At 50.7% G+C, this 17,039-nt stretch overlaps 1 protein-coding gene across 4 annotated transcripts in view; it reads right to left on the reverse strand.

The window, feature by feature from the left end:
* The window catches only part of LOC103723184 (cell division cycle 20.2, cofactor of APC complex-like), a 49,930-nt gene extending 35,624 nt beyond the window's left edge, over positions 1-14,306 (reverse strand). For 3 of the 4 annotated variants that reach the window (XM_039131068.1, XM_039131069.1, XM_039131070.1), the window contains exons 1-6: positions 13,457-14,306; positions 12,434-12,715; positions 12,055-12,324; positions 2,248-2,838; positions 1,899-2,137; positions 1,766-1,799 (exon numbers count right to left, since the gene is read on the reverse strand). In XM_039131068.1, the coding sequence (XP_038986996.1) occupies positions 1,994-2,137; positions 2,248-2,838; positions 12,055-12,324; positions 12,434-12,715; positions 13,457-13,597 (1,428 nt within the window). In that variant the 5' untranslated portion in view covers positions 13,598-14,306 and the 3' untranslated portion in view covers positions 1,766-1,799; positions 1,899-1,993. The remainder of the gene's footprint in view (positions 1-1,765; positions 1,800-1,898; positions 2,138-2,247; positions 2,839-12,054; positions 12,325-12,433; positions 12,716-13,456) is intronic. The other variant, XM_039131066.1, reaches the window with a different exon arrangement.
* Between the last annotated feature and the right edge of the window lie 2,733 nt (positions 14,307-17,039).

Below are 17,039 nucleotides of genomic sequence, written 5' to 3' on the forward strand. Positions count from 1 at the left end.
CCTTTTTCCACCATCCAATCTTCATGTTTGTTCTCACAATAAGCACTATTAGTGTAACCCTTCATCGCTGAAGGAAAATTTTCCTTTTGGCCTCATTCACTTGAATTCTCTTTGTGGCCTCATATGGAGCTTATCTCATTTATCATTTTATTTTCAATTATCATAGTTAAAACTTAAAACCCTTGCTACTCTTGGATTTAAGTGCTGATCCATACAGGATCGCTATGTATATGCCAGTGCCTTATGGGCATCTAGCACTGACATGATACTGGCTGTGTGTTTGCACTCGGCATGCTACTATGCCAGTGTCTACCAAGCAAGAGAATAGAAAGGCACAGCATAAAGCAAACCATGTGAGTGCCAGGCTGGTGTCATTATTATGCTGGTCTCTTTATGCCAAATGATATTTGGCTTCCATTGTTTCTATGCCTACAGTTGACAGCAAAGTTGCAACTAGTCACTAAATAAATTCAACTAGGTATCTCATTTCATTTTCATAGTTTAGTAATATATCTAGTACTTTTATATAAATGGTTTATTTTTTATTATTATTTTTTTACCATCTAGCTTCATAGTGGTCCTTTTAAACCGTCGGCGCAACCAACCCGAATCGGCCGGTTCCGCCAGCTTCAAACCGTACCGATGGCTCACCGATATAGTTCCGGCTCAAAAAATGGGATGCATTCTCGAAGCCGGAGAAGGAGAAGGCAGGGAGAGCGAGTGGGGAGATGGAGGGAGAGGGAGAGGGAGAGGATGTCAGTGGAGGGCCAGCGAAGCCCAGCAGAGGCCGCGAGGGGGCCGACGCCGGGGAAGAAGGGCCGCTTAAGCGGCCGACCTCTGAGAGAGGCAGAACGAGAGAGGAAAAGAGAGAGAGAGTGGAGGGAGGGAGGGATATGCTGCTTTAGCGTTCGATACAAGGGTCGGCCGCTTAAAAAATCTGTTGATTCGTAAGTGAAGTCGGCAATCGATATGCCGACTTCACTTATGAAGTTGTAAATGTTTTAAGCGCCCGACTTCTATTTCGAACGAAACAGGGGGTCGGCCGCTAAAGCGGCCTTCTTAGGAAATTTAATCGTGCCTAGTCCCCTCTTAGTCTTTCTTACCAAATTGAGTACACAAAAATGTGAAAAGGCAGTTAAACCCAAAAAAAGAGAAAAAAAAGGAAAAAAAATAAAGCAAAAGTGGGGTGGTTGGGCTCACATTGAACACTGCGGATCGCTTAGCATCGGGGTGATTTACTTCACTGACGAATATTTACAAAAAGTAGCACTAAAATTTTATTTTATTTTCTTTTCTTTTCTAAATTTTTTTATGGGTTGAGAAAAAGGGATTGCACCCAGAGGCCGCTCCCATGGGTTTAAACTTTAGCCACAAAACTTAACCACAATTATTGATCGTTTAAAAAAAAATCAAAATTCTGTGTAAATTTGATGATTACTATTTGTCTATCCTTTCTTAAATTACTATAATTAGATGATTTAGTGGCCAAAACCAAAGAACAAAAGAAAGGATGTTCTTTTTCTTCTTTGCTTTTTATAAAGGGGGTATAAAGTGTATTTTATATTCACTAACACTAAATTCAATCTAAGTTTTATCTAAATTCATGCAGCACTAACACTAAATTCATGCAGCACAAGATTTATACAAATTTGATATCACCAATTTGGAATAAATTTCAAGCCTTGATGAGATCAGGTTTATCTGTTGTATCTTAATTTAAAATCAAAATTGCTTGAGTAAATTATGAGGTTTTGAAATAATTCACCTTTCAAGAGAAGTTGGTCTGCCAGTAATATGATCTGCAACAAAATACATGAGAAAACCAAAGATTAATACATATAAACTACGGCAAAAATTTGATGACATTAAATTTCAAAATGTTTCAAAACTTCAACTACCTTGCAGCAGGCTACGTCTTCCATCCCAATTCTTTCCATCACGCCATGCTTTCAAGGATCAGATGGAGACCCATCCCCTTCCTCCACCTCCTTTTTCACCTAATGTGATTAAAACTGGAGAAGGGTCCTGTACTAGCTGTCTTGGCAGCAGGCTTTGGTGCTTCAAGAGTACCAAATACATTCCAAAATCTCAGCATTTCATCCCCCGCCAAAGATGCCACTATGCACCCATCTGGACTCTGCAAATTCCAATAGAAATAGACCCCATCAACAATCAAATTTATAACATATAAATAAAGTCATCAGAAATCTATGACCATGTTAAGTCTGAAGAAAATATCAAACATACCTGAGCCATGAAGAGAACCTGAGAAGTATGGCCTGTGAGCTCCGCAATCTTCACCATCGAAGGGTACTTCCAAAGAATCAGTTGGTTGTGAGTAGAGCCATGAGAGCTCAACAGTTCGCGCTCGTTCTTATTCCACAACAGGGAGCACACTTGAGAGCCAGTGTCCACTGAATTCAACCGGACCCCGGTACGGGTGTTCCAAAACTTGATGCACCCATCACCGCCGCCACCACCGGATGCGAGCAAGTTGCTCTGGAAGGGACACCAAGCAAGGGCCTTAACCGCAGCCATGTGGTCCTCCAACCTGTGGAGCCACTGATTTTGGCCTGGAGATGGATTTGAAGAGGCCATGGATAGGTCCCATATGTGAAGCAGGTTGTCGTTGCCTCCGCTTGCCAGCTGCTGTCCTGAGCCTGACCACTTCAACCCGCAGACCTCTTGCTGATGTCCTCGGTAGGTTTGCACAATGTGCGACCTTACTCTCACATCATTATTAACGATCTTTCCATCCATCCCCCCTGTTGTGAGTATGTTGTTGTTCCAAGCAAGAGATCCAACTCGAGATCCATGGACTCCTCTCAAAGTTCTCAACTGCAAATTTAGAAGAAACAAGTATTTAGAAACCACAAGAACCATCAGGTTGGATACAACAAGGAATCAAGAACTACTGCATAGTACACTATTTAGAACCACAAGTGCTTCAAGATTCACAATCTGCAAAAGAAAAAGAATCCGGAGAAGTTCTTTCAGCAAGTGAATAAAAGCTTCATATTTGATATTGTTACGGGGGAACTTAGCCACCATGCCCCACGTGACCGGCACGCGCGCCCAGGAAGACTACGGCTGCCCCTTGATCCAGCAATCCGATCTCGGGTCGGATATCTTCGGTTCCGCAGCCCGACCCCGAGTCGGCTGCCCCTTGATCCAGCAATCCGACCTCGGGTCGGATATCTTCGGCTCCGCAGCCCGACCTCGAGTCGGCTGCCCCTTGATCCAGCAATCCGACCTCGGGTCGGATATCTTCGGCTCTGCAGCCCGACCTCGAGTCGGCTGCCCCTTGATCCAGCGATCCGACCCCGAGTCGGCAACCTCTTGACAACAACAGACTGTTCCCCTGAGGCACGCCGCGGCCCCCTGCTCCACTACTCCCTGCAACGGCCGTACCCAGCGCTGCCCCACGACGCCCTGTAACGACCATGTCAGTAGCAACCCCATCGTGCCACACGATGACCAATCCCCAGAAAAACCCCCCAGCCTGATATATATGCGGCTGGGGGGGAAGGGGAGGATAAGCAAGATTTTCCAGAGTATTATCTTACCTGCTACCTCTTCTTCTCCTTCGATCTCCCCTAACTTGATCGTCGGAGGGCCCCCACTACCCCGGTGGTGGTGCGAGGCTTGCTTGCAGGTTTCCCGGCGGAAGGTGGAGCGCAACCGAAGTAATTCCAAGGGAACCCCGTTCATACCGCTGTGCCAATCGTTCTCGGTTTGGACCCCAGCAACAGTTGGCGCTAGAAGGAGGGCCCGGATCTCAGAGCGATCGTAATGGCACGGCGAGGTGGTCGTGGAGCTTCCAATGCTTCCGGTTGCGGAGCCTCTCGCGCCTCTGGCCGGAGGGCCGTTGCATCTCCAACACACTCTCAGCAACACTCCATCTCCCCACCGCCCGTTCAGACGGTCGAAGCCGCCCAGTTCGACCAGCTAACCCAGCAGGTTCGCACCCTCGCGGAGGCAGTGCAGAATCTGCAGGGTGCGATGTCCCGGGCGCCGCAGCGGATTCAGGAGCCGCCGCTGCCTGAGCATTTGCCTGTCCTCCTCAACCCGCGCTCCTTCCTCTCCCATGGGGAGGAGCGCCGGCGCGAGGAGGATTCTCGAGCACGCTCCATTCTGCCGGAACCTTCCCGCCGGAGCTGCGCGGGGTCCGAGAGGCGGGCCCGGGCGCGTTCCCAGACCCCCCAGTCCTCGAGGAACCCGCGCTCCAGTCGGTCCCCCTCTCGCCGCCCCTTGCCTCCCACCCACCGGTCGCGCTCCCTGAACCGGCGGGTGGACGATCTCCACCGACAACTCCAGGTCCTGAAGGGCCATTCCAAAGATCCCTTCGCCGACTTAGAGATCTCCTCCCAGCCGGCGCTTGCCTCGAGGATCCTGCGGACCCCGAATCCGCCGGGGTTCAAAATGCTGGCGATCGAGCCCTATGACGGGGCGGCGGACCCGCGGGATCACGTCGAGAGTTTCAGGACCCTTATGCTCCTCCACGGAGCATCAGATCCCCTTCTCTGCAAAGCTTTCCCGGCAACCCTCCGTGGCCCGGCGAGGGCGTGGTTCGCCGGGCTGGAGGCTGACTCAATCCGGTCCTTCGACCTGTTCACTCGCCTCTTCGTCACTCATTTCGCCGTCAGTAGCCGGCGGCGACTGGTCTCCGACTCCCTCTTCGATGTCCGGCAAAACGAGGGAGAAAGCCTGCGGGATTATCTTACCCGCTTCAACAGGGCTACGCTGGAGGTCCGGAACCTGAGTCAGGAAGTAGCTCTTTCAGCCCTGAAGCGTGGCTTCCGGAAGGGCAGACTCACCTTCTCCCTGGACAAACGCCTGCCGCGGAGCTTTCCAGAGCTGTTGTCCCGGGCGAACCAGTATGCGGACGCCGAGGAGGCGGCCGCCCACCGGAGCAAGGAGGCCGCCGAGATCCCTCCAAAGCTTGAGAAGAAAAGACGGAAAGAGGCACGCCAGAGGAGGAGCCCGACGCCCCAGCATCGGCGCAGAAGCCCGTCGCCGGTGAAGAACCACGGCGCCCCACGCCCTCGTTCTCCGCCCCGACGTTTCAACCGGTACACCCCTCTCCTGACTCCCCGGGCCCAGATCCTTATGGAGATCAAGGGGCGGGAGGACCTCCCGGCCCCGAGACAGATGCGGAAGATCCCTGGGAAGAGGCCCTCCCGGGCGTACTGTGAGTACCACCGAGACCACGGCCACGACACAGAAGACTGCTTCCAGCTTCGGGACGAGATCGAGGCTCTCATCCGCCGGGGGCGTCTCGGTCGATATGTGAGCGACCGACGTCCCCCCGCAGACCCGCGTCCGGCCGACCCGGCTCCTCCGGAGCCTCGGGAGCAGAATCGACCCGTTGCGGGCGTGATCCACACTATCACTGGGGGCTGCCCCCGGCCCGTGAGGAACGCAGGGGGCTCGACGGAGGCGTCAGGTGCGGCCGTCGCAAAGAGGCAGAGGGTCGGCAATGTAATCACCTTTTGTGATGAGGATGTAAAGGGGGTTCAGACCCCCCACGATGACGCCATGGTAATCTCCCTCACTATGGCAAACTATGATGTAAGGCGTGTTCTTGTGGATAGTGGAAGCTCAGCTGATATCTTGTTTTACGAGGCCTTCCAAAAGCTGGGCTTGTCCAGACAATCGTTGCGCAAAATATCCACCCCCCTCATAGGATTCACTGGCGACGCTGTCCCGGTGGAAGGTGTCGTTGAGCTGCCTGTGACTGCGGGCGTCGCACCCGCAGAAGCCACGGTGCGACTCGGGTTCTTGGTCGTCCGTGTTCCCTCGGCCTACAACGCTATCCTCGGACGACCCGGGCTGAACGCCCTTCGCGCGGTGGTCTCCACGTACCACTTGCTCATGCGGTTCTCCACGACGGTCGGGATCGGGGAGGTCCGAGATGACCAACCGACCGCACGGCAATGTTTCCTAGCGACCCTCAAAGGGAAGAAGCCCGCAGAAGCCCTAAGCGTCGAGTCCCTTGATGCCAGAGACGAGGTGGCCTTGCGGCAGGGGGAGCCGGCCGAGGGAGTGATCGAAGTTCCCCTCGAGGAAGGCCGCCGGGACCGGGCGGTCCGGGTCGGCGCCAATCTCGACCCGGGAGCTCGGGCCCGGTTGGTGGAATTCCTCCGAGCCAATGCCGATGTATTTGCCTGGTCGGCGGCCGATGTACCTGGGATCGACCCGGAGGTCATTTCTCACGCCCTCAACGTTGACCCGACCCACCGGCCAGTGAAGCAGAAGAAGAGACACTGTGCCCCGGATCGGATCCGGGTGGTCGACCAGGAGGCAGACCAGCACATCGTGGATCTGGAGGAGACTTTCACCACCTTGCGGAAGTTTCGCATGAAGCTGAACCCAGCGAAGTGCGCCTTTGGCGCTTCGGCCGGGAGGTTCCTCGGTTTCATTGTCAACCAGCGGGGTATCGAAGCCAATCCGGATAAAATCAAGGCCATCCAAGGTATGTCCCCTCCGACCAAAGTGAAGGAGGTTCAGGAGCTCGCTGGAAGGGTCGCCGCGCTCGGACGATTTGTGGCAAAATCGGCCGAACGCTGCCAACCATTCTTCAAAGTGTTAAAACGCCCGAAAGACTTCCTCTGGACGGCCGAATGTCAAGCAGCATTCGACCAGCTCAAGGAATACCTGGCGTCTCCTCCCCTGCTGTCCAAGCCGCAAGAAGGGGAGATGCTCTACCTCTATCTGGCGGTCTCCCCAACCGCGGTCAGTGCGGTGCTGGTTCGGGAAGAGGCAAAGCTCCAGAAGCCCGTGTACTACATCAGCCGGATCCTACGGGATGCCGAGACGCGGTATACGAAGGCTGAAAAGATCGCCTTCGCGCTGCTGACCGCGACCAGGAGGCTCCGCCCCTATTTCCAGGCCCATTCTGTCACCCTCTTAACTGATCGACCACTACGACAGATCCTCAGCAACCCCGAGAATGCGGGACGGCTGGTGAAGTGGGCAGTAGAACTCGGTGAGTTCGACATCCGCTACCAGCCTCGACCCGCCATCAAGGCCCAGGTGCTCGCGGACTTCCTCGCTGAGTGCACGGTGCAGGAGGCGGAGCCTAGACCGTCGGAAACGCCCAGCCTCGACCTCCCGACCTGGACGCTTCACATCGATGGGTCGTCGAACCCCGAGGGTGGAGGAGCCGGGCTGGTCCTTACCAGTCCTGATGGAGTGATAGTCGAGTATGCCTTGAGGTTTGGATTTCCAGTGACCAACAACGAGGCGGAGTACGAGACCCTAGTCGCGGGACTCAAACTCACCGGGGAGCTCGGCATCCGGCGTTTGAAGGTTTTCACCGACTCCCAGCTGGTGGTCGGGCAGGTCCGTGGGGAGTTCGAGGCCCGGAGCCCGACCATGCAGAACTACGTCCGGAAGGTGCAAGCACTCATTCCCGACCTCGGCAGCGTCGACCTCCAGCAGGTCCCCAGAAGCGAAAATGCCAGGGCCGACAGGTTGTCCCGCTTGGTGGGCGCAGAGGCGCACAACTTGTCGAGGGCAATCTACCTGGAGACCCTGGATGCCCCGAGCATCGGCGAGGCTGGAGCGGTGATGGCGATTGATCCGGAGCCGTCTTGGATGGACCCGCTCGTCGCCTACCTCGCCGAAGGGATCCTCCCTGAAGACGAAGATCAAGCTCGGCGACTTGTCAGGAAGTCCGCCCACTACGTATTCTATGAAGGGAGGCTGTATCGGACCTCGTTTACCGCCCCCCTCTTAAGGTGCCTCCGCCCCTCGGAGGCGGCCTACGTCCTCGGCGAAGTCCACGAGGGCGTCTGCGGATCGCACTCGGGGGCTAGGTCCTTGGCGCACAAGATCATGAGGCAAGGCTATTATTGGCCTACCTTGTTGGAGGACTCAAAGGGTCACGTACGGAAATGCGACGCCTGCCAGCGCCACGCCAACGTCCAGAGAGTCCCTTCTGTCCCCTTGGCACCAATCACCGCACCCTGGCCCTTCGCACAATGGGGAATGGATATCCTCGGACCATTCCCCGTCGCTTCCGCCCAGCGGAAATTCTTGATTGTTGCAATCGACTACTTCACCAAGTGGGTGGAGGCAGAGCCGCTGGCCACTATCACGGAGGCGCAAGTCCGGAAGTTCGTGAAGAAAAACATCATTGTCCGATTTGGGGTACCCCGGGTCCTCATCTCGGATAATGGTCGACAGTTCGACAATAAGCATTTCCGTGACTTCTGCGAGGAGTTCGGGATCGAGCATCGGTTCACATCTGTGTCGCATCCCCAAACCAACGGCGAGGCCGAGGTGACAAATCGGACAATCCTCCAAGGAATTAAGGCGCGAATCGGTCGGACGGGGCAAGCTTGGGTCGAAGAACTCGAGAACGTCCTTTGGGCGTATCGGACCACGCATCGAACCCCTACCGGGGAGACGCCTTTCAGCCTAACCTATGGCACGGAAGCGGTTGTCCCCGTGGAGCTCGGACTCCCCTCGCCCCTGGGTGGCCGCGCACCGACCCGAGGCCAATTCGGAGCAACTCCGAGGGAACCTGGACCTCTTGAAAGAAGCGAGGGAAATGGCGCAGGTCCGGATGGCGATGTATCAGCGGAGGGTGGCCCGATATTAAGGCTTATCCCCCCACGATCTCCTAAGCGTCGTTCTCCTTAATTGTATTCTTCGTGCAGGACACTCCGGGCGGCGTGTATCCCGCGGCCCCCGTATCTCCGCATGCGCCCATGCCGCATCCGCCTCGAAGAACGCGCGTATCGCGGCCGCTTAACTGGCACTCCTCGCAAGCAGCAACTGGCCGGTCCGATTTCCCAGGTAACGCCTTAATTAGCATTTAATGGCCTTCTGGTGTTCCCCAGGCGACGCTTCGAGAGGAGGAGAAACACGATCGCAGCTGGCCACGGAGAAACCCCGTCGAGCGGCAAGTGATAGGCGCGCGACCAACGAGCGAAATTCCCCGAGGCTCGGCCCTCGGATGCCAGGCTAACCCGATGATCATCCCGGGAGCAGACTAGCCTGAAGCCCCGACCGGTCGCCTCGGCTTGCGCCAGCCTTGGCCGACCAACGAGCGGAATTCCCCGAGGCTCGGCCCTCGGATGCCAGGCTAACCCGATGATCATCCCGGGAGCAAACTAGCCAGAAGCCCCGACCGGTCGCCTCGGCTTGCGCCAGCCTTGGCCGACCAACGAGCGGAATTCTCCGAGGCTCGGCCCTCGGATGCCAGGCTAACCCGATGATCATCCCGGGAGCAGACTAGCCTGAAGCCCCGACCGGTCGCCTCGGCTTGCGCCAGCCTTGGCCGACCAACGAGCGGAATTCCCCGAGGCTCGGCCCTCGGATGCCAGGCTAACCCGATGATCATCCCGGGAGCAGACTAGCCTGAAGCCCCGACCGGTCGCCTCGGCTTGCGCCAGCCTTGGCCGACCAACGAGCGGAATTCCCCGAGGCTCGACCCTCGGATGCCAGGCTAACCCGATGACCATCCCGGGAGCAGACTAGCCTGAAGCCCCGACCGGTCGCCTCGGCTTGCGCCAGCCTTGGCCGACCAACGAGCGGAATTCTCCGAGGCTCGGCCCTCGGATGCCAGGCTAACCCGATGATCATCCCGGGAGCAGACTAGCCTGAAGCCCCGACCGGTCGCCTCGGCTTGCGCCAGCCTTGGCCGACCAACGAGCGGAATTCCCCGAGGCTCGGCCCTCGGATGCCAGGCTAACCCGATGACCATCCCGGGAGCAGACTAGCCTGAAGCCCCGACCGGTCGCCTCGGCTTGCGCCAGCCTTGGCCGACCAACGAGCGGAATTCCCCGAGGCTCGGCCCTCGGATGCCAGGCTAACCCGATGATCATCCCGGGAGCAGACTAGCCTGAAGCCCCGACCGGTCGCCTCGGCTTGCGCCAGCCTTGGCCGACCAACGAGCGGAATTCCCCGAGGCTCGGCCCTCGGATGCCAGGCTAACCCGATGATCATCCCGGGAGCAGACTAGCCTGAAGCCCCGACCGGTCGCCTCGGCTTGCGCCAGCCTTGACCGACCAACGAGCGGAATTCCCCGAGGCTCGGCCCTCGGATGCCAGGCTAACCCGATGACCATCCCGGGAGCAGACTAGCCTGAAGCCCCGACCGGTCGCCTCGGCTTGCGCCAGCCTTGGCCGACCAACGAGCGGAATTCTCCGAGGCTCGGCCCTCGGATGCCAGGCTAACCCGATGATCATCCCGGAAGCAGACTAGCCTGAAGCCCCGACCGGTCGCCTCGACTTGCGCCAGCCTTGGCCGACCAACGAGCGGAATTCCCCGAGGCTCGGCCCTCGGATGCCAGGCTAACCCGATGATCATCCCGGGAGCAGACTAGCCTGAAGCCCCGACCGGTCGCCTCGGCTTGCACCAGCCTTGGCCGACCAGCGGAAGAATTTCCTGAGGCCTAACCCTCGGATGCCCGGCCTAGCGCCGGAAGAATTTCCTGAGGCCTAACCCTCGGATGCCTGGCCTAGCGCCGGAGGAACTTCAAGAGTCAGGAGTTAAAAAGAGGAAGGACGAAAGTGAAATGAGGAAACACTTTGTTTGCATTAACTTTCGTTGCATCAGGGCCGAGACCCATACAACATGGCAAAACGCCAACATACAAAGAAAAGAACAAAGAAAAGTACAGAGAGTCAGCTTGGAGGAACCCTTGGGTCTAGAACGGCGAGCACGTCCGCGAAGGGAAGGGAGAACGGCTCCGAGAGCGTCAAAGGAGGAGCGAACGAACAGTCCGACGGCAACGGCAGCAGCACAAGGGAGAAACTCGAGGATGCCTGTGAAGAGAAAGGCGGACGGGGGAGGGCCCCCGGTTAAATAGGCGGGAAGGCGGGTGACGCCTCGGTGACGCCAGAGGACGCCTGGCTGCCGAAGGATCGTTCGCGCCCCAAAGGCGAATCGACGCCATTAAGGAAGGATGTCCGCCGAAATCCGCAGACCGCCAGATCAGCGACAACCGCCATACGCCATAAAGAAGGTGGGGAGCTCGGAGCGCGCGCGCCTTTCCGAGGGATGGCGGCAATCTCGAAGCGTCACTCCCTTCACCCGTTCCCCTCCTGGTTCCAGGCTCGGAAGTGGGGGGCTACTGTTACGGGGGAACTTAGCCACCATGCCCCACGTGACCGGCACGCGCGCCCAGGAAGACTACGGCTGCCCCTTGATCCAGTAATCCGACCTCGGGTCGGATATCTTCGGTTCCGCAGCCCGACCCCGAGTCGGCTGCCCCTTGATCCAGCAATCCGACCTCGGGTCGGATATCTTCGGCTCCGCAGCCCGACCTCGAGTCGGCTGCCCCTTGATCCAGCAATCCGACCTCGGGTCGGATATCTTCGGCTCCGCAGCCCGACCTCGAGTCGGCTGCCCCTTGATCCAGCGATCCGACCCCGAGTCGGCAAACTCTTGACAACAACAGACTGTTCCCCTGAGGCACGCCGCGGCCCCCTGCTCCACTACTCCCTGCAACGGCCGTACCCAGCGCTGCCCCACGACGCCCTGTAACGACCATGTCAGTAGCAACCCCATCGTGCCACACGATGACCAATCCCCAGAAAAACCCCCCAGCCTGATATATATGCGGCTGGGGGGGAAGGGGAGGGTAAGCAAGATTTTCCAGAGTATTATCTTACCTGCTACCTCTTCTTCTCCTTCGATCTCCCCTAACTTGATCGTCGGAGGGCCCCCACTACCCCGGTGGTGGTGCGAGGCTTGCTTGCAGGTTTCCCGGCGGAAGGTGGAGCGCAACCGAAGTAATTCCAAGGGAACCCCGTTCATACCGCTGTGCCAATCGTTCTCGGTTTGGACCCCCAGCAACAGATATATAATAATTTTAGTAGTTTCTGAGCAACCGCACCATAGAACTTTTTCGATTGTATTCATCAGCCCAGGTCAACAAGAACAGATAAGAATATTTTCAGAAGTAATGCAAATGCTGGCCAAATAAAAATTATATCTTTGCCTGGATTCATCAATCAACCCAAATCCCACAAATTCAAATTTCACATGAACCCAAAGAATAGGCAAACAAAAATAAGGGGGCAGAGAAATGACACTAACCAGGTTGCTGGAGCTCGAGTCCCACAATTGGATGTCAGAGGAGTTCAAACCAACAGCAATATGCCGCCCATCAGGAGCCCAACTGACACTAGTGACTGGACCCACATCTTCGTCCACGGTGACAAGCTCGGATGTAGAACCATCTGAAGCATCCCAGAGATACACCGCATTCCCAAGGGCGATCGACAGAACATTGCTGCTTCCCCAATCCAGCAGATTCAGATAGTAGTCATCAACAAGGTCTGGTGCATCAAGAGTCCTCTCAGGAGACTGCCAATAATAAAAAAACCCAAGAAAGTTGAGAACAGAAACAACAGCATTTGGCCAAGAAGAACGAAATATAGACAACAAGACGTTGCTGAAGAAGAAGAAAACTCACCTGGGGAATGTATCTCCGTGGCTTTGCCAACCTGGCCAGATGGGAAGAGGCATTGGAGTGGGCTTCTTGGAGGATACCTTCCGCAGGTGCCTGGGGCTTACTCTTGAAAGCAAGAATTCGAGTTCTATTATTCAGAAGATTCTCGTAAAGAAGCCTTCTGTATGTCCCTTTGGATGGGGATGCAGCTGCAGCGTTCTCCTTCTCTGTCCTTCTCTCTGTTAGCAGGTAGTAGGCCAGGTCAAAATCCATGGCAGACCGGTCCGGAATGAATCTATCTCCTCCCTTCAATTGACCAAAAAGGAAAATTAAGCCCAAGAAAGCAGTATTTTCACACAGAAACCAGAAAATGGAACACCTAAAGAAGAGAGTATTAAGAATTCCATAAAGGAATAGAACTTTCAAGAGATTGCAAGAGAAGCACACATCCAAGAGAGGGACGGTGACCAGGAAAAAAGATTTGATCACAGACTGCAAAGAATGTTTAGATGATACGGAGAAGATGAAGCCAAACAAGGAAAGCAACCTTCGAAAGGACCCGTGAAATCAGCAAGCCAAGAAATCAAATGCAGAGCACAGAAACATCAATATAGCCCTAAAAACAAATGTTTTCTCCATGAAGTCAAATATGAACCAGTAATTTTCCACAGAGATCAGGAAAGAGAATGTCTTAGGGACAGAAAAGAGGCAAAAAGAATTCTTTCAAAAGGACTCGTAATATCAAGAAGCCAAGAAATTGAATCCAAAGCACGGAAACATCAGCATAGCCCTGAAATAAATCCAAGCCAAGATGATTACACGAACCAGCAATTTTCCACAAAAATCAGGAAAGAAAACGTCTGAGGAACAGAAAAAGGGGCAAAACAAAAAAATTCTCTTGAAATCACATCGAACTTTTAACAAACATCTGAGTGACAAAAAACATACGCATATAAATCATAGGACAACGAGACAAAACCCATATGTACGGAAAAGAACTAATTCCTGCCGATCACAAATATTCTTTAAGAGAAAGATGATGCTTACGCTCTGCCGGGAAGAAAAATCCTTCGATGAAGAAAGGAGAGAAGGCATGCAAGGCCTTGAACCGACTGCTCGAAGAGGGTGGCGAGATGCAGGCCGGGCCTTCTCGGAAGAGATGCAAGAAGAGAAACTTCCGGCATCCATTGTTAGCAGCAAACAAAAAATCCAAGAAAACAAAGACTAGAACACAAAATAAAAAAATAATTACGCAGATTAAAACTAAGATAAAGAGAAACCCTGCACCAAAGAAAACGTTAGCGAGCAGAACAATTAGAAAACAAAGAAGAAGAACGCAAAACGAGAGCTTTTCTTTCAGGGAGAACTGATTGAGATCGTTGCAGGGCGAGAAAAGAGCTCTTTCTCCTTCTCCTGAGAGTTTTTTCTTTTTGCTGAGACAGATAGGTTTGGGATGTGGTGATCCCTTTTTATTTGAGGGAGGACGGTGTTGGGGTTTCTGGCTTTTCAAACAACCCCCCCCCCCCCCAATCGCTTCGCGGGGAATATAGCCGTTGCTGATGAGCTGAAGCAAGCAATTTTCACAAACATCCTCGAGAACCCTATGTCTTTTGACATTTGAAGCACCTCTGGAGAGCTAGCTAGCCCATGCTTCACCTCTAATATTTTCTTAGCTGAAATAGCAGTCACTTTCATTAACATAATGGCAAATTTATTGCAATGAAATTTTAATAGTAAGAGCTCTCTTACAAACAGCTAAATTTATTAAGTTTACATAGTTAGGGGCCTCTTTGTAGGAGCATCAAGAAGATAAATGTGAATAAAACTTTTTAGAATAATATTTCATCACAGTATTACTATTACATAATTATTATAATAAATGTGAAAATGAATTATGAATCCTTATATAATTAACTACTTATAATTACATATATTATAATATAATCTTATTATATATGTAAAAGTATTGTCAATATATTATTATAATATATTGTAATAGTCTTTTCCATTATATAAAATCATTTGTTCATATACTATTTTTAATTTTATATTTTTATTTATTATATAAAGATATCAATATAATATAATAATCAATACTACAATTAATATATAATATAATATAGAAAATATAAGAAGTATACAAGAAATATATTAATATATGATATGATGATAAATAAAAATTATTATTTTGACTAAATTATATTAGATAAGATATTATATGTCTAATTTGTAGATGTAGATGCCATAATAATATTTTATTTTCTATTACTAAAATTACTAAATCTTATTATTATAATAATTATAATATTATAATGACATTTTTTATATTATAGTAGGATAATATGATTATATTTTATTATTATAGTACTAAAAGAATAACAACATCTTATTATAGCAACATTATATATTATATTATATCATAATTACAATATTGTTTGACATATTATAATATTCATATAATATAACTCATAATATAAAATTAAGATCAAGCATGTCATCTAAAGAGATGAATTGACATAAAGAGTGCATATTGAGCAAACATAAAATAGTCTATGCCCAAAAGAACGAGCATCATATATAACTTATTCTGCATCTTATAAATTTTGTAAATAGAGTTTGGCTGGCAAAATGCTCTATTTTGTTGTAATAGGAAAGCTTTGAAATCCAACATGCATATGCTCTGACATCAGGCTTTCCTATAAGGATTGCATCCAAAAACGAAAGAGTAAAAATACATACTTCTCTTTCTCAAATATTATGGATAAATTAATCTTAAGTCTTCGTGGCCTTCCCAATTGTTGGTATTATGCTCTTTTCCCCCACAAAGAATGAGGACCATATAAATAAGGCTCATTTTTTAAGCAAAAGCACGTTCATGTGGCAAATGCTAGTTTTCCTTATAATATCAAAGGGTTTGCAGCTAGTTGCAATAAACATGCACTATTCTATATTTCTTTGTAATGCGACCTTATGTTATATTATAATGAATAGTTTTGCTTTTATTTTGCAAAAGATTTTTCTATTAGTTTATTTGTGGCTTAATATATGTGTTTCTTTTTTTTTTCTTTCTTTTTTGTAAGAGTTTGATTCATGGAAGACATTAAATGTGAAAGAACGTGGTGGGATTTTTTTCCCCAATAATCACTTTCTTATTGCTTGTAAATAGGCTTCTTTGCATGATCAATCACAAAAACTCTAAAATTATCATACAAGTGACTCATTTTCAGAAAAAGACGTAGCCTAAACTTTCCTAGTTGAAGAATAAAAAGTTGAATTATAGTTGGGTAAGTGGAGTAAATTGGAGGAAGAAATTAAGTAAAAAAATTATTCTTCCTTTTCAAAATAGTAAATTATTCCTAATTCAAAGTCAAACAAATAGATTAGGACTAAAAATAAAACATTTATTTGCACTAAATTTTATAAAATAGTTTTTTATTATAAAAAATAACCAAAGAAAAATGCTTTTGGGCCTACTTTTAGGGTAGTTCTAAATACACCCCCCCGATTGCTCAGGACACCCCCCAAAAACCAAAAAAAAAATACCCAAACTAACCTTTAGTGTAATTACCATATTGCCCTTGAAATTTTCTCAGTACACCCCCCTTCCTCCTCCTCCATCTCCTCCTCCGTTTCGTTTTGAAAAGGAAAAAAAAAACCACCCCTCAAACCCCCCTTAAACCCCTCGATCCATTTACATCGTTTAGGCGATCTTTGAAGGAGATTTAAGCCCCATTCGAAGCATGGACAAGCAACTCGTGATTTGGGACGAAGAATCGGCCGCAAAGGTACGTGTTCCACCTTGTTTCGAAAGTTTTTTTTTTTCACGGTTCGTGCTCCGTTCGGCACTGGATCGCCGAACAAAAGGCTTCTGTTCGGCTGCATAGTGCCGAACAGAAGCCTTCTGTTCGGCAACGCTCTACCGAACAGAAGGCTTCTGTTCGGCTGCACAGTGCCGAACATAAGCTTCTGTCCGGCACACTGCAGCCGAACAGAAGGCTTCTGTTCGGCACTCTGCAGCCGAACAGAAGCCTTCTCGTGCCAAATCGCGTGCCGTGCTGAATTTTGTGCCGAACAGATCCTCTGATTCATTAATTCTTGATGATAAATTATTTTATATGTAGGGCTATGCTACAACCGAATCTAGTATAATTGGATCAGAATTTGTACTGGATTACACAAGCGAATTTACAACTTACGAGGTATTATAATATATTGTGCAATTTTGTATTAGTTTAGCGAGCTATTTTTACAACTGTGTACTTACATAAATTGTTTAATGTATAGATCTTCAAGAGTAGAGAGGACTTGTGTAATTGGTGTCGTGAAGCTGGGAGGCGAAATGGTTTTGTTGTTGTAATCAAATCATCCGATGCAGGTACCATTTCTAAGAAACCCAGAATTACGTTAGGTTGTGAGAGGGGTGGGACGTACCGAACCACAAAAGAAAAGCGAATAAAGACTGCCTGTGGGACAAAGAAGTGTGGATGCCCTTTTGCATTAAGAGGAAAGAAATTGGATACTGCGGATGATTGGATATTACTGGTCGTATGTGGAGTGCACAATCATCCCGCTGCAGAGAATCTGGAGGGGCACTCATATGCAGGGAGATTATCTGAGCAGGAGACGGAAT

This window comes from Phoenix dactylifera, chromosome 10, assembly GCF_009389715.1.
Source record: "Phoenix dactylifera cultivar Barhee BC4 chromosome 10, palm_55x_up_171113_PBpolish2nd_filt_p, whole genome shotgun sequence".
In the NCBI taxonomy this organism is placed as follows: Eukaryota; Viridiplantae; Streptophyta; class Magnoliopsida; order Arecales; family Arecaceae; genus Phoenix; species Phoenix dactylifera.